This window comes from Saccostrea echinata, unplaced genomic scaffold (assembly GCF_033153115.1).
Source record: "Saccostrea echinata isolate AGI-Se365-2 ecotype Australia unplaced genomic scaffold, CSIRO_AGI_Sech_v1 ptg000054l, whole genome shotgun sequence".
NCBI classification, from domain to species: Eukaryota; Metazoa; Mollusca; class Bivalvia; order Ostreida; family Ostreidae; genus Saccostrea; species Saccostrea echinata.
In genome coordinates this window covers 25,823,012-25,841,587 of record NW_026889803.1, presented here as the reverse complement: position 1 = coordinate 25,841,587, position 18,576 = coordinate 25,823,012, and the positions used below count along the sequence as shown (strand labels likewise).

General features: G+C 34.4%; 1 protein-coding gene across 1 annotated transcript; it reads right to left on the bottom strand.

The window, feature by feature from the left end:
• Positions 1–1,206: 1,206 nt before the first annotated feature.
• On the bottom strand, positions 1,207–13,372 carry LOC133172697 (spindle and kinetochore-associated protein 2-like). Its single transcript, XM_061307647.1, has 9 exons — positions 13,334–13,372; positions 10,496–10,576; positions 9,412–9,507; positions 9,172–9,252; positions 5,563–5,734; positions 4,144–4,280; positions 3,602–3,645; positions 3,165–3,240; positions 1,207–2,870 (listed from the first exon to the last, which is right to left on the bottom strand). Exons 1-9 carry the CDS (start codon positions 13,364–13,366, stop codon positions 2,811–2,813), a joined length of 780 nt encoding a protein of 259 aa, XP_061163631.1. The 5' UTR covers positions 13,367–13,372; the 3' UTR covers positions 1,207–2,810.
• Between the last annotated feature and the right edge of the window lie 5,204 nt (positions 13,373–18,576).

Here is an 18,576-nt window from a genome sequence, read left to right as displayed (position 1 = left end):
TGTTAGTAGAATAGAAATAAAGTCCTTGTTGTCGTGAATGATGCAGGATAACCTCCTCGGTCTCGAAATGTTGTCTGAAATATAAAAGCCTCGGCTAACGCCTCGGCTTTTATATTTCAGACAACATTTCTCAACCTCGGAGGTTATCCTGCAACATTCACGATAACGCGGACTTTATTTCTTAATTATTTGAGTTTCTTCCATTTTTCTTTAAAAAAGAAAAAAAAAAAACCAACTTGGTAAAAAAAATCAGACAAAAAAAGAAGCAACATCATGAAATAATTAAAAAAATTATGTTGAATATTCAACACATTTCTAATTACAAGTATTTACCTAGTAAAAATACCTCAGTCTCATTTTTTTACCGCATATTTTATCTAAATACACCTTATCAAAAACTATCAAATGCTATGGCTTGCCATTTCTTCTCCAGATGCTTGTACATGTACGTGTAATTAGCATGTAATTGTACATGTTCTATCACTTAAGTATATTAAAACGTGTCTAACTCAAGCTAAATTATCATTAACGTCCCACGAGTGGTAAACAGTTTTAAAGTGTAATTAATATCAAAACATTAAATCTAGTGATAAATATTAATTATGCAATTTTGTACAAACAACAAATCCAATCATGAAATTAATTAATAAGACCGCGGAACATTAACTGGCAAAATTGGAAAAATACAGCTTACATCATTTCCATCTGTTACAATCAAAACTTTAAATGATATTCAATGAAATGGGCGGGTACAATTCCACACGGACGTCCGAGAAAACATTGGATTGAAATTCTAGTTTGAAATTCATTTTCAATCCACTTCAGCTACGCTAGAATCATGGTGTTGCTGAATGACCCAGAAGACAAATAATTTCAATTTCGGAATAGTTGGAAATTTATATAAATCAGAATTTCTGTACAGTGTTTAAAAAGAAATAAAATTTACAAATATTTGATTTCTGTTTGGTACGTGCATGTGTGTGTTGTAGGGGGTTGGAGGGGGCTGAACGATCTTGGAAATAAAACAACTGTAAAAAAGAAAGTTTTAGTTTGGACAAACCCCTCCCTGTTTTTGATTGTCAAACATTTTTCAGTAAAGACAAAACTAAAGAAAATAGCTCTTGTCATCCTATTTTGTCATGTGAAGGCATGATCAGACTCGACAATTTTTGCCCCCCCCCCCCCCCATCTAGAATCAAATGGCCATCCCCTGAAAAAATAATCTGTCTTCTATTACTTTTATGTGTCCTTAAAATTATAGTCTAAAAAACTCATACAAATATGAATTTCAAGCAACATGTTATTGGGAATTGAAATTATTTGTCTTTTGGATCATACATTCACACTTTGCGTTTGAAAATAGCTCAGGTGGATTGAAAATGAATTTCAAACTAGAATTTCAATCCAATGTTTTCACGGACATCCGTGTGAAATTGTACCCGCCCATTTCATTGTCTATGACTGTTACAAATGGAAATGACGTAAGCTCCAATTTTGCCAGTTAATGTTCCATGGTCTTATTAGATCTAAATTGACATCAAACAAAATATCAAAGTACATATACGTCTATCTCCCCAGTTACAAGTATGCTTAAATATGTAATCATTCCAGTTTAAAAAAAAAAAAAAGTATGATTGGATCCTCATCAGAGAATTTTCAATTACATGTTTTTAATCACTAATCAAGCAAAAAAAATAAAAATAAATAAATAAATAAAAAATTAGCCCATATAGTCTGTATTACTGAGTAATAGTCAAGTACATGTTCTAGTTTTTGAATACTTGTTGACATCCCTAAAATAAACATATCACATTTGTAAAGCTTTCAGTTGGGTTAATAAAACACTTACATTGTACATTTTTTATGGTTTCACTTTGTCCCATTAACAAAAATGAACACAGCCATAGGTAGTCAATTTGGTACAGCACATGTCAAGATTGTAGTTAAAATAACTTTCTTCTGAAATGATATTGGACCAAGTAAGCTTCTAATCTATTCAATAATTTATTTATCTACACCTGTATATAAAAGTAAACTTATGTATACATTCAATTTATGGGAAAAAAAGTCATTACAACCATTAAACACCCCAGTATTTACACAGTGATGCATGTGATGTCACCATTACCAGAGTTGTTTACCCCATTCTGCAGTTTTCAGTAATTTAAATGGTTTTTCTCTGTAATTTGATCTTTTTGTCTGTAATTTATGACTAACAATATATTGGTTTAATTTAACCCCAAAAAATGGATAAATACAGAATTTCCATGATAGTAAATAACTCTGCATTACCAGTACACTTTGAGTGATTAAGAGTAAAATATATAAGAAATTGAAACTTGGAAAATACTTTACAAAATTGAGAGAACAAGGTTCCAGAGATAGAAAATTTGTCTGATTTATCAAGGGGAAAAATCGGGACTGGGAGCTCACTTTGAGAAATCAAGAACTTTTAGAGATCAGAGTTTGAGCTAACAATAGTGACCTGTACACACATGTACATATGCCAGACAAATCTTGGATCAGAGAAGCCCACTTCAGCTTTTTGCTCAGGAGAGCAAACATAACAGTTAATTTCCAATATATGTTTCCATGAATACCATGATAATAATGTGTTTCGAAGTATACTCAAGACTAAGTGTCTCCTGAAAATTTCCAATCCAATTTCAGAAGTCAGATATACCATTTCTTCTGCACTACTTAAGTGTTTCTCACAGTTAACTATAATGGTAGATTTTCATCCCATCATGGTGACTTGGAATTACTGTTTCCAAATACATTGGCCCTTCTTTGATCCAATGAATGATTTGTCAAACCAACTTGACTTCCATTTTGTTGGAGATTGTACATAGCTTTAGAGCTCGCAGAACCTAAAACAGGAGGAAGCAAAATCTGTGATTGTGAAACAATATAATTCCCTTCATCCACCACACATTGAATCCCATTAACTAAGTAACTTTGTACATAATAAGTCTTTTATATTGGACCTTTTGGCATCGGAACCCATTGGGGCGCCATAGTGTCGTGCTCACCTAAGTGGCACAAGTCTTAGTTTGGGTGCCAGGTGCTTTAGTCCCTATAGTATGGCATAACAGGGGTCTACTTGGGGCTAGTATGTTAACAGTGAATGTACAATGTTTTAGAATATGTCAGGAAAAATCTACCTTAAGTTTTGCTTCTCCTGTGGCACCAGATACCTTTAACCCTATTTTGTACATTTCAGAAGGTCCCAAAGGATTGCTGTAAGTATAAAAAAAAATACATACATTCAAACCTAAATTCAATAAAAAAAAAAAAAAAAATCAACATATAACTTCATAATGAAATTCTTCTTCAAAACATCTGTATCTGATGAAAATCTGTATTTTTTTAAAAATAGAATAGTGGCTTTATAAATATTGAAGTATAATGCGTGTCACTTGAATCATCATGAACCACATACAGTAAATCTTGTCTAATCTGGACACCACTTGTTCCATATAAAGCAATTGAGTTTACTAAAAGAGACTAAAAGTTAACATCGTATTAGTCAAGATTTCAGAATACACATGTGGATTAGACAAGTTTCACTGTATTTTACAATCCATGTATCCTATCATACCTGTTTTCTTCTTCTTTAAAATGTCTCCACAAAACTCTGTAGGTCTACAAGATAATTCACATAAAATATAACAAGACATACATAACTTATGTAGCATGTATCACTGATATTGTAAACATTTCATTATTTACCTAGTAATTTGTCCCAATGAAAATATTGCATTCTTACTTTTAAATACCAGAAATATTTTACAAATATTTATTTCAACTCATTTACATAACCTTTACTAATTTACATAACCTTCCTACATTGATTTATATAAGATTTTTTTTTATCCTTAAGAATAATCAACAAAGGAAACACTTTCAAAAATCACTTTCCCTAATATCATCAATATTTGATTCAAAGTCTTATATCAAATGAAATGTTCAGTAAAACTTATTAGCAATGTGCAAAGTGATTCCAATAATCTTATTTATCTATGATTTGACTAATATCACTTACAGACTTCTCAGACAATTTAATGAACAATACTGCAAATAAAAAGCCCATGCACTGTTTATATACATATATATTGTACATTTAGAAACAAAGTGCATTACCATATTGACATCTGAGAGTTTGACCCTCCCTTTTACAAGTGATGGAACAGAGTCAAATTCTTCCTCTGACAATTCTATAAATTCACTGGACTGTGACCGCCTTTCTGCGGGAGATAATGTTTCCTTTGTCTGACTCTCTGTTAAAATAAAGAGATACAAAACAAAATTAGACTGGAAACCAACACTTTAAGGTTGAAATTACGGAAGACTCTCACGAGTGGATACCACGTGGTATTCAATAGGGTCTGGATCAAAAGTAGTTTGTTCCGTCAAAATAAAGAGATGGTCAATGTGCTGATATCAATAATCTTGACTTTTTTATCGCGACCCTTGAGCAATTAGACTCAAAATCTATTGGTGTCTTGTTTAATATTTTGTGAATATGAAGTTTTCTCATAAAGAAATACAGCTAAATTCTTGTGAAGTAATAAAACTGTGTTCATGAAGGAAATAAATAATAAATTTCATCAGAATAACCCTATATATATATATATATATATATATATATATAGTCTGTCCTCTTTGCTTTTCATTATTATGTGTGACCAATATCACACTGATCATTGTTAAAATAATCCTGACTTTTGATCAAGTGAACTCTTTGTTCTTTGTCTACTGGTACATAGTAAATATTAAGATTCTAGGTTATAAAATGATTAACTTATTCTAGGTTATAAAATGATTAAGTTATTTTTTACTATGCAATCCTCCATACAAGCAGTAAAGGTGAAATCTTTACAGTAAATAATAGCCATGTAATTTCAGTGCATCTTATAAATGTGAAATAGTTATAACAATTAGCTTGAACTTTGACCTTTCTCCAAGTTATCTAATGACCTTCTTTATCAAACGATCCTCCATTGTAATAGGTAATATGAAGTCTGTAGCTAAAACATGTAAAAGGTTACTCAAGTAATCACCCATCATAAAAATATTTACAGATGGACAGAAAGGTCAATGGTTACCATAGGATTTCCAAATCTTAATGTGGGCTTAAAAAATGCAACACCATTCTTTTCAACTGTACACAAATTGTTTAACCAGAATTGATTTAGAGTGGCAGATTCTAAAAACACAACTGACAAGTCATCAAAAGCCCTGCAAGCATGCTTAAATCAATAATCTTGACCTTTTTTGACATTGAACTTTGTTAAATAGACCCTTAATTGTATGGATGTCCATTTTCTACTTTTACAATGAAGAGAATTGAAAACTTTTGTAGGCTACAGAGAACATGTATATTTTAATCACATATCTAAGATCTCGACCCTCTGGCCAAATGACCGCTTAATTGTATATCTTCCATAAACCATCTTCCAACAAAAGGCTGTCAAATAAAAGTGTTGACAGAATGATTTTGTTGTTATGACCTACCAATACGTTTATGTATTTTTTTAGCAGCAGTGTGACATTGTGTACCTGTTTCTTCTGTACTTTTTGCATTGAGGGTAAAGGTCAGGTTGCTATTGGCTGGTTGTGATTGGTCGACTTCCTGCTGTGAATTGGATGCTGTAGTGTCAGACTGATAATGAGGAAGGTTGACACCCAGTAACTCTTCTAATTTCACCAACTCTTCTGGCTTTTCCTCTGACTAAAGAAAATAATATCACTTAACTGTTACTCAATTATAATTTAAAATTCAGGAGGGTACAATTCACCAAATAGGTTAGGTTTGTTGCATATGACCGTAAAATTTTACAAAATTAAAATCATGGGAAGGACTGCCACAAAATTCAAACACAAGTTATCAAAGATTATATACTGGTAGCTCATTTCGACAAATGTTATCTATAAGTAAGAAAAAGTCTCACAACAAACAAATGTTCTAGTAGTGTGTATCCCTAAGTACAACATCAGATAGATTCTATACAAATTTGGTCCAGGTAGGATCTTTAGATAATTAAAAATGGACCTGCTCCAAAAACTTCAATCATTCAACTACCTGTTCATTCACCTGGAAAATGTAAGGCACATCCAGCATCCAAACAAGTCTTAAGTGTGCATCCTTAGATGAATCATCCATGCATATTTGGTCATCATACATCTTATAGTTATTTGGGAATGAACCTGCTTCAATATGAACCTGCTTCAATAAAAGTAGGCCGGATCAAGTATCCTAAGCAAGTCTGGAAGGGTGAATCCTAAGATGCATCATCCATGCAAGTTTGGTTCAAAGAGGGCTTGTTAAATAAATAGTGCACGTTTTTGAGGGTAACAGTTGAAATTGACACCCCAAGGAAAACCATTGTCAACCGACGCGTCAGCGGAGGTTGACAATGGTTTCCGAGGGGTGTCAATTTCAACTGTCACCCTCAAAAACGTGCACTATTTATTTTATTATACTGAATGTCTTATTGATTTCGGCTGTCATAAAAAAATTCGGAGATCGTCGTTAAGTTCACGCTTAGAAAGCATTCAAACTCCCCACTTCTATTTTTCTCAATAAGAAAGCTTTGGAAAAGATTTCCCAACCTCTTTATTGTTTGTTTGCTACTCAAAGAGTCCTTTATCATCTAAAGTGTGCACTCACAAGGATGTTTCGTCTGTCGTTTGTTGTTTTCAAGTAAGCTACATCGGACGCAAGCTTTCATTGATGTAGTTTATTCGGCATCTTTCAAATGCACAACCGACGTTTTGAGAATTCTACGGTGAATCGTACGCGCATGATTTGAACGCATGTGACATTTTCGTAATGTTACCCATTGTCAGGTGTGTTGCTAACGCTGAGGGTAACATGCATCTAAACCAATCAGATTTTAGTATTTAACATGAAAGTATAATAAAGTTAATTGCAAATGAAACCGCTTCAAAAACTAACTTGTTCACTCATTTAGAAAATGTAGGTCAGATCCAGCATCTGAAGCAAGTATGGTAATGTGTGTCCTTCGATGCATCATCCATGCAAGTCTGGATCAAGTAGGGCTTTTACCTGTATACTCATCCAGAACATATAGATCGATTTATCCAGCATCCAAAGGTCTGATCGTGTACATCCCTAGATGCATCATTCATCCCACTTTGGTCTAGGTAGAGCTTACAATTATTTAAGAATGAACATGTTCCAAAAACTTTAAACTGTTCGCTCATCAGGAAAATGAAGGTTAGATCCAGCACCAAAAGTCAGTCTGGTATTATGCATCCTATCATCCAGGCAAGTCTGGTCCAGGTAGGGCTCACAGTTATGTATGAATAAACCAGATCAAAACTTTAACCTGCTTACACATACGGAAAATGTAGGTCAACCCAGCATCCAAAGCCAGCCTGGCAATGTGTGTCCCTAGAAGCATCATTCAAGTTTAGTCACCACAGGCTTATAGTTAGTTTGAAATGAATCCTGCTCCTAAAACTAACTTGCTTCAAAAACTTTCTTTTCTCTCATCTGGGAATTGTTGGTCATACAAAGCAAGCCAAATAATATACATTCCATGTTGCATGCAAGTTTGGTCAAGGTAGGATTTAAAGTTACTTGGGAATGAGACTTGCTCTCAAAACTTTAACTCTTTACCCCTTAAAACCCACGATTTGACGCACTGGCCATATCCTTAGAGTGTTTGCCTGGCTGCCCCTTGGTGCGTTTTAGATGAACTGGAGTGCAGTTTAATACTGAACTAATGGGGGTCAAAATATTTCATTTATGCTATGTATTATATATCACTGGATTCGTAATAAATTAAATTTTTCAAATCTATTAGCATAATTTTTATCGGAATTTTCTGTAAATAAATAATTCAGGTGAAAGCAGGTGTAAATCGCAAAATAGATATTTTCAACATGTAAAACGGCTTAAATAAGCCAAAATTGTCCGTATAAATAATAAAAATTATGTGTGATGATAAAATTGATGGTTAAATTATAATTAATTATCAATTTTATAAGTTTAATTCCTTAGAAATCAATAAATTGTAGTGCTTCTTCAATGTCAATCTCGCCGAAAAATTTTCAGACTTCTTCTTCTTCTATTTACAACAAAACTTCAGAGCGCTGAAGATTACTTGCTGGTGCGCATGCGTGACCTAAGCAAACTAATATTAAAGAAAAACTGTGCTTTTATTTACATTTGTGATTAAAAGAAAAAGAAGACTTGGCTGTTAAAACTTGATTTCTGAACGTTTTTGTTTACTTGAATGATCAAATTCTATTAAAATAATTGTTTTCTACACCTTCACATTTATAAATATGTGTAAAATGGAAGTATCTTCAGAAATTCTTAAAAACAGGTAACGAAATCGGCACTGCGCGGTCCCGAACTTCACAACATTTTCGTATCTTATTTTAATGTTTATTACACACATAGATCATTATAATTTTCAAAACTTTCAAGAAATAGGTAGCTTATAGCTTGAATTTCATGTAATGCTTTACTGGATGAGAAAATATTGCGTATTGACCGAGTTATATGCTCTAAAAACATCGTATGTAACAGTCCGCCATTTTGAATTTTGGTGGGACTTTCCAAGATTCTTTTGTTTGTTTACACAGGTAATCATGCAATCATCTATTGTTAACCTGCAGGTGGCCACCTGTGCTCTGATAATTTGTAAACAAGCGGTAATTTCAAGTCAAATTAACAATGAAATACACGTGCGTCAAAAGTCGTCATTAAGGGTTTGAGACTAGGCATCAAAAGTCGTCATTAAGGAGTAAAGGATGGAAAGGTCTAAGGGGAATAGAGTTAACTGGGACACCAATACTAGTGCCGACGCCGGGGTATAGCATATAAGCTCATTTTGACTTTATTTAGGGCTACAAAATATACATTTGCTCCTTCAGTGTGAAAATGTACAAATCAAAAGTACAGATTTTAAAAATAGAATATATCAGGCTCATTTAAGCGATTGTAAACTCATCATTTCTAATGTTATAAAAAAACATTTACAAAAGTCTGGGCAAATTTGTGCACTTGTCAATAAATTGGCAATGCTTGGGTGAGAGGGTGCTCATGTTTCACAAACATTTCTTGTAAATACTAAAATATGTATTCTTTTTTCACTGTAAGTTTTCTAAAATAATATTTTAAATGATATTAACCTCTAAACTCCCTTGTTCCTGTATTTTTTGCAAAAGCTGACAAGCACCAAGAAGTTGTGACTGAAACTGGGCCATCGCTTCCTAAAAAATATAGAAAATTTCCAAATAAGCTTAAATACATGTACTTACTTTAACTAGTGCCATCAAAATACAGTATGCTTGTTTATCACTTTTAATAAGATCTAAGAAGAATTTTGCCCTATCTAGTAACCAGAATACTGAGTCCATCTTTATCCTTACTTTCTGTGCCTCTTGAATGGCTGCAGCTTCCTGGACAATGGATGAAAATTCTTTCTTTATGTCAGCAATTTTCTGAAGCATTTGCGATGGATTTGTCTGCAAAACAGCAAACATTTTTCTATAAATCATTTAAAACTTCATTATCTTAGGGTCAATTCTTTATTGACCAAATTGCCATTACTCTGCCAAATCAAGAACTGACAAATTAAATGTAATGAGATCCTATTCTTGGAGCCTGAAACTAAGCCTAAATCCAAGTAATTTTTTTATACACAAGAGCACAAAAAAGATTGAATAAATGAATTACTCTGACAAATTCTTCAAGAAGTCCAAATGTTCTTATAATAAGAGGTCTATCGACCACAATGCTCACCCGAGTCACAACTGCCTAACTATTCTTCATCAGTAGATTTTATTTCCTACATATATTCTTATATAAAACTTTGATCACCTATTTGGCCCCACTCTAAACCCCCCACCCCACCCTCTCTGGTTTGAAAAAATTGAATTGAGTTCCATCTTCTGTGGCCTAATTGTTCTTCATCAGAAGATTTTTAAAAGATGCTATTTAATTTTCACTAATTTTAATTATCACCCCTTGCAAGAGGGTGTAGCCCTTTATTTGAATAATCTTGAATCACCTTTACCCAAGGATGGTCTGTGGCAAGTTGGGTTGAAATTGGCCACATGGATATTAGTAAAAGATGGAAAATGTGAAAAGTTTACAGATGGATGGACAGACAGACAGATACATGGATACTAGACAAAATGTGATCAGAAAAGCTCACTTAAGCTTCCAGCTCAGGTGACCTAACAATTCAGGTCAATATCAACTTTTTATGCATGCTTCTCTGCATGCTTTTAATTTGAACTTTCCATAGAAAGTTGACAATAGCTTTTTGTTTTTCATTTTCAACTTTACGACAAAAATTTCTCAATTGGACCAGTGCCCAGCAATATTCACTTATCCAGTACAAAATTTTCACTGGTACATGTGTACCACATAAACATTAATGTTCAGCTCTGAAAACAGAGAAATGAAACTGACTGCATTTGATTACTAACAACAATTTTTACTCATTACCTTATTTTCTTCATTATTCTGGTCAAATTCAAAATCCAGTTTTCTTGACAGAAAATTCAGATCAGATTCTGCTTTTTGGAACTGAAAATTCAGATAAACAAATATTTAAATAATGGTATTTTAAAACTATTAAAAAGTTTTCTGCATTTTCTGTTATGTTATCAGACCTAGTCATAATGACCAGGGTTTCTTCAAATGTGACTTTTTACATAGCAATAGAATTTATTAAGGAAGAAAGTGTAATTTGTGGTTAATATAGAATGTTAAACATCAGACATATAGACATTCCAAATGTCATATGCAGTTTGAACATGCGTATCTAACAGGTTGGGAACAATTCCCCTGTAGAGAGATCATCTCGCTAGAGCGCGATAATCCCTCTCTAGCGGAAGAATAAACATTACCATAAACAGGTGTTTTGTTGTTTTGATTACAAAATAATCAAAAATCTCGTGCTTTTTAAAAATCCGGGAGAAGGCTGCATTGAAGCTTGAATTTCCTACATAAAACTGACAACCTGGGCTAGAAATTTAAGACAATCACTGCTGCATGTGAGAATAGGAGGCGAAAATCAAGTGTAATTCGTACATTTTTTTTCAAAGGTTTTAAAATTTACAGTTATATATGTTTATGAAGCAATATAAAATATGAATAGATATCCAAATTATATTCATTAAGGTTTTAGCTTTCCCTTCATGCAAAGAAGGTAATAATTACATTCTCCAGAAACCCATGATCATTGTTTAAATATTTGATCTTTGGTGGACTATAAGAAGTACGGAAGCGCAACAGGGTTGTAACATTTGTTTAAAAGTCATAATGAAAAAAATATATATATATCAATGACATATATAAGCTGGATACCCGAATAAATAATTAAATATAATTGAAAACAAATCAGGTAAAAAAAAGTTTAAATTAAGTCTAACCGATATGACATAGTACAAAATGTTGATATATGGCAACCTTTGAATTGCAGAAAGGTGTGATATTCTCGACACATAATAGCCGTCTGTCAAATGGTGATCTAGATTATCATTGGTTGTCTTAGCTCATCAATATTCATAGGAACATAGTCAAGCATAACTGATAAGCGGCACAAAACAGTTTAGTATGAATTATTTTTTATAACACAGAGAAAACAAAAATGCGAAATTGTTGAGTGATCAGCGCTTTCCACGTGCTGTGTTAGTTTGAAGAAGTAGGCCCTAAGTGTTCGTATTTCAATGACATAAATTCTTAACGGTTTTTTCCCGTGGCAACGAACAGTTCCATGTTTGCGGACACTAGCACTGGAATCTTGTTGGGATCCTGCATAACAAGTGTAAATTTTAATAGTTCATCAGATACTTTCCAATACAGAGGTTGCATAGGAGAACCCAGGCCCGTAGAATTTTTTTTTTCAAAAAGGAGGGGGGGGGGGGGGGGGGGCTTATATAAAATTTGACCGAAATAATAAATAAAAAGTGCCCAAGAAAATAAACACTTTTAAAGGTACGAATGTGCATATATTTAGAAAGAAGATTTAGTAACACTATGTGAAATACTTCGTAATTAACATTTTATAATTCCTACAATGAAAATTATAATTGTATTTTTATATTTTAGGGGGGCTTAGCCCCCACTTTTTTGCAAAGAGAGACATAATATAGGCATTGAAAATTGGGGCTTACCTTTTTTTGTTGGTTTAGCCCCCCCCCCCCCCCCCCCACTTTCAATTAGCCACCTCACTTTCAATTTGCTTCCGACGCCTAAGGAGTATATTTATGTAGGACGAGAAACTGAAATTTACACTGATTTTTTTTTTTTATTCACGGGTAAAATATATAAAGAATAAATATATAGAAGATCCTGCAAACATTGACGAGTGTAACAATGAGCTCATAAAATGATACTCCTGCTCCCACATGTGTATAATGATTAAGTCCATTTGTTGATATGGGAAGGTCCAAACATTTGTCCAATAAAAAGAAAAATCAGGAGGACAATTTAAAAAAGAATCTGTAAAAGTATCATTACATTTTATTTAGTGGTGTAAGAGGAGTTGCTGTTAAGAGATAGGTACCTCAAATTGTAATGTACTGATGAACAACTTTATAGACAGACTAACTGACGGACACCTCATCACTATATACCCCCCGCTTTTCAAACGGGGTTATTAAAAAAATAAGTCGAAAGATATACGTACATCTGCAATAAGCAAGTTTACTCATACTGATATTTATCACTTGTGGTCCTCCGTAGAAAGTCTATACAATTGTGCATGATCTTATTCAAATTTCCAAGGTATGCTTCAGTAGGGGCAATATTTTAAAGCAAATATATTGAGAAGAGACAATAAATATTTAACAAATGGGTTGACATGCTTCTGGATTTTCCTTTTACGGTAGTTAACACGTTTACAGATGGAATCGGAATATAAATCTCGGGTTTCCGAGATGTATTTTCTCCCCCTAGAGAGGGATAATCGCGCTCTAGCGAGATGATCTCTCTACAGGGGAATTGTTCCCAACCTGTCTAAATTTAAAACCGATTAGCTTTCCAGCATTGGTCAATCAACGGTCTTTCATCCCCTAATTCTAGACATATTCTATAACCAATCTGTATATTTTATCCACCTCCTAACCGTTTATAGTCGTCTCTACAGACCAATAAACTCATTATGCCATCCGACAACAAATTCATAACAAGCGGGATCTGTAGCATTATGATCAAAGACTAAAATATAAAACCATAACGCTACAGTTCTGCAGCTAGATTGTACCAGTATGTACACAGTACAGCAGCTTGAAATAATCCTGATCAAGAATATTACCAACGAAATAAAAAAATGTATACCATTGCCTCTAAAACTTCTACTTTAGACTCCATCTTGGATTAGAACTTCCGCTTTTGTTAAAGAGATTTTGATTGGACATATTTATGAGAAACGACATTCGATTAGTTGCTTGAAAGCGGGAGGTACAAATGAAGAAGAAACCATATGAAAGTAATGAAAAATAAATTGTTGGATTTTGCATGAAATCATGACATTTTTATTTTGTCGGGAACGTCACATATTGGTTACATAACATAACAAAAAAAAAAGAAACGCAGCTGAACGTTGATTTTGAATTATTCATATTCGTATCTATAGCGATCATAGGCACTCCCCAGCTTAATTGTTAAAAAATATATATCTACTATACTATAATGTTTATAGTATAGTAGATATATATTTTTTAACAATTAAGCTGGGGAGTGCCTATGATAGCGATGCCAAATTAAGTGCCTTCCCTTACCAAACTGTTATGTTTGCTGCAGACCTGCAGCAAGTCTGCTGCAAGCTAGCAGCAAACAAAATTGTTCGCAGGAAGAAATTTTTCTTGTTCGCAGTTGATTGCCGCTAGTTGCGATCTTGCGGCAAGCATTGCAGCAATTGCTGCAGGCTTGCAGCAAATTCGCAGGAACTCAACATGTTTGCAGAAACATTGCAAGAAACATACACGCCAATCTGTTGTTCGCAGCAAGTTCGCAGGAAACATTTAACAAATTGAATATTTGCAGGAAGTTCGCAAGAACAGTAAACAAGTCAAATCAGCCAATGAAATGCAGATTGTACTGGGGTCAACACAGAATTCGCCATTTTGAAATGTTTGAATTGAAGTTGTAGACGTTTCAGTATTTTGTTAGGATATATACCATTTTGAATGATTACAAAAGCATAATTATGGATGTAGGTGTACATGGGCATACACAACATCTAATTGGTAAGATCTGATTTTGTTTTATTTTAATGAAGCAATTATCTCTTTAAAGCATGTTAAAGTAACTGATTTACTTGCTAGGTCAAATCTTAATCTATGTATGAATTTTTATATTTATTTTAGTATCACATTTGTATGTTTCTTTAAATGTATTAAAGGTTCCAAATCAATTATTATAAATGTTTATATGTTTGCAAATAAATTGGTATTAACCGTAAAATTTTATTGTTAAGTAATAAGCAAAGGTTTTTAATTTTCTGTACATGTCCAAAAAAGAAAGTATATTATAGTTTTATTAAGAATAGTTTGTGAACATTGTCTAGGAACATAAAGAGGGACTATCAACACTTTAGAAACTACCTTGCATCATTTCAGACACGTGTGGTGGATTTTATCTATAATTAACAGATTATAATTAAGGTCAGGACAAAGGCTTTCTGCGAACTTGCTGCTTGTACGCAGGAATGTGCCAAAAACAATAATTATACTGCTTGCCGCAAGTTAGCAGCAATGTTTGCTGCAAGCTTGCAGCAATGTTTGCTGCAAGCTTGCAGCAATGTTTGCCGCAAGCTTGCAGCAATGTTTGCCGCAAGCTTGCAGCAATGTTTGCGGCAAGCTTGCAGCAAAATTTCTATATTTGGAATATCCAGTGTTTGCTGCTGACTTGCAGCAAACCTCATTTGCATGGTAAAATGTTTGCTGCAAGCTTGCTGCATACTTGCCGCAAACTTGCTGCAAACACAAAGGTTTGTATAGGCTGTCATGGTTTCTTTAGCTTCATTGTGGCAAGCTTTCAGCAATGTCTGCAGCAAGTTTGCAGCAATGTTTGCTGCAGACTTGCAGCAAATGTTTGCAGGAAGGCAATATTTTTGGTAAGGGTTAATATCACAGTCACCTGAGTATAATATAACACTGTAAATGATCCAATGAACTGCTGAAGTTTGAAATAAAATAAACCGAGAGATGAAGATATGTTTCCGCAAAGCAAGAATCCGGAGAACTGGAGAAACCCCTTAAATTCTCACATTATTACCCTCTTTTGGTCTTAGCAGCTGTATAACAGCTGGTACAATGTACAAAGATAAGGTATTTTTGTCTCATTTTTATTTATCTGTTAATTTACAAGTCTACCCGACCACTTAAAAATATGAAAGTAATTTTTGTTCTATACAGTAAAAATTCTTCTTTATTTCTTTTATGCAGTTTGACCTATCAATTACATTATTTGTACATTAATTAATTAATTACGGGTATCATAGATGAAAAGCAAAGGGGAAAAACCTCTGAGTACAAAAATTCCGTACAGTATCATTAGAAACCTGCCTAGCACCAGAACACTTGTTCCTGTGATCCAGAATTTTACAAATCTGGTTTTAAAAAAACAGCCTTGCTATAATTACAACCTTTTATTCTGTTTGCGTCCTAGCATCTTCCCAAGTCAAGGGTTTCTGGTCCACTTCGCTCCACATGTGGAGCGGGGTGGATCAGAAACCCTTGACTTTGGAATATGGCGGCCTAGATGCCAAGGAGAAGAGTCTCAAAGAATTTTAATAAATGCATTTTCAATATATAATGATAATTAACAGAGCCCTCAACACCAAAACCCCAGATCCAAGGGCTATGAATTTCACAATTTTGGAAGAGGTTTATGCACATGGTTTGTTTGGTAAATACCCAGGGGCAAAGAAGCAGCTTTTCAAAGAACATAGATGCATTTTTACTATATTATCAATAAAGTCTCGCCCTAACACCAGAACCCCTGTTCCAGGGGCCATGAAACTCACAATATTGGAAGAGGCACCCTTGCTCATCATAACCATGCACTTAGTTCGTTTTCTTGATACTCAGGAGCAGGAAGAATGAATGCATTTTCATTACATGATCAATACGAGCCCCACTCTAACATAAGAACCTCTGACTCAGGGACCATAAATTTTATGATTTGGTAGAAGGCATCGTCGCAGACCACGGCCAAAATGTACGATCCTCTCCCAATCTGAGCTATGAGCGAACTCCGAGCCGTGGCTTGAGGTTCAATGCTTATTTCAATCATGATAACTGTTTATAATTGCTTGATGTCCAGGAGTAAAGGGAAAAAAAGGGCTTTTAAAAATTGCACTAATTTTGATGGTTTTAGCCCCACCTCTCCCACCGAGAGAGGGAGGGTTGCAAAGACCATGAAATTCACCATATTTGTTCCCCTTTACCCGTAGATACCATATTCCAAGTTGGTTGAAATTGGCTCAGTGGTTACAGAGGAGAAGCTGGAAATTTTTAAAAGTTAACAGACAAGAGACGAAAACAGATAACATTGGGTCACCTAGTGACTCGGGTGACCTAAAAATAACATTTTTTTTGGGGGGGGGGGGGGGCAATCCATTGCATGCATTTTTACTGGGATTTCCAAATTAAAATGCTTTATGTGGTGCTAGAATATGTTTGCGTTTATGTAAATGTACCCGATGTGGCTGTCTACTTGACAACAGATATATTATTTTTAGAGGTCCGCGTTGGCTCTGCTCATGAATTGTTTAAATGACTTTTGAGAATGATCACTGTTTGTTATCTTCACATTTCATTTTCGTCATAGACATGTTATAGGGACTTCAGTTACAAATAGTACCCTTCCACCCAACTCCATCTCTTCCAGCACCCCCCCTCCCCATCCCCCATTAATTATACAGAATCCCTTTAAACTGTAAATTGCCCAAGTTTATATGTGCAATAGAAATATATTACTAGTAAGTAAACTTATTCGGAGCCCTTGCTTTGAAAGATTTCAAATTTGAGAGTTTTGTTGCTATACGTGCTTCCAAAAGTAAGTCATGTTCGGAAAGGAAGGGGTGCATGTTATAGTGACCATGCATGTATTTTCTATTTTATATTTGTTATATAGGGCCATTATCGGCACTTGATCGTTTGATATACCTTGCAGATTAGAAAGGGGAAGATGGAGTGGGGATCAGTTTACTTGATGATGTTTTAATCTCAAGTCTCCACATGCAGGGACGTAGCATTGTTGGAAAATAGCAAAAGAAGCAGAAAAGGTGTGTGAAAAGAATTGACAAATAAATAAATAAGATAAAATAAATAACACAAAAACCAAAACTTGCATAAATTTAAAAAATCTATTGGGGGGGGGGGGGGGCAAATGTCCTCTGAATAATCATCATTTCTTTGCTAAATAAAGTAAAAGCACAAAAGAATTTTCTCAGGAAAAAGTGGACAGTCCATTCCTATCCCCTTGATACTATCTTTCTGACATGTACATGTACCATCTCCCCCTGTTTGAAAATCTTATGCACACGTAGTCACGAACCAAGATAATCCAGTTCTCAGAAGAAAAAGAGAATTCAAATTCCTTCGTCTGTCTGGATTTTTAAGCGAAATAAAGTGAAAATTTGGATGCGTAGGCTCAGAGAAACACCAGAGTGGTGTTTCCTATGTAATCCCAGAAACTGTGATATTGACAATTCAAATGATTTCAAATAGGGTATATAGGAAACACCACTCTGGTGCACTAAGTAAGGCGTTTCAGTTGTTCTTGACCAGTGATTCTTGAGAATTGCTTTTTTTTTTTAACCGTACGCGTGTCCCTTCATTTGAATAAATTTGAATCCCCTCCACCAGGATACTTTGTAGCAAATTGAGATGATATTGGCCTAGTGGTTCCGGAGAAGATGAAATTGTGTAAAATTTACAACGACACAGACGAAAACGACGACAGACAAATTTCGATCAGAAAAGCTACCTGAGCTTTTGGTTCAAAGAATTAAAAAAAAGGGGGGGGGGGGGCTTGGATTACAGGAAAAGGGAGCAAAAATGCAAATGCTGTCATGTGTATGAAATTTTATGCAGTTGCTCAGAATGTGGACTAGCTGTGAATCGTGTCACAACATATTCAGCAAGCAAGGCTCACAAAGATTTTCACTACATTTATGCATAAATTACGAACCTGTATGCCTTGTCTTTATTAGAAAAGACCTAGACGTATGAAAAATTTTAAATATGTTGGAGATTTTACATTTGTTTAGTTAACAACACTTCCAATCTAATAATTGTTTATCCTGTAGGTTCAGTTTGACTATTTGAGGAAAGTGTCGTCAAATCTTAATATCTTTAAATGCAGGGAAATTTCCTTTACCCGAGCCTTTGGCTCACGTGAACAGAACATATTCCTTGTACTTCGGAAGGGGGGAGGGGGGGGGGGCTAATCATCATGATAAAATAATTCATGTCTTGTGTGGTTCACGGAATTAAATTCAATCAAATTGTGACGTTTCCGCGGGAAAGCTAGGGAACTCTTTGGTAAAAGGAGGCATGAATAACGTTTGT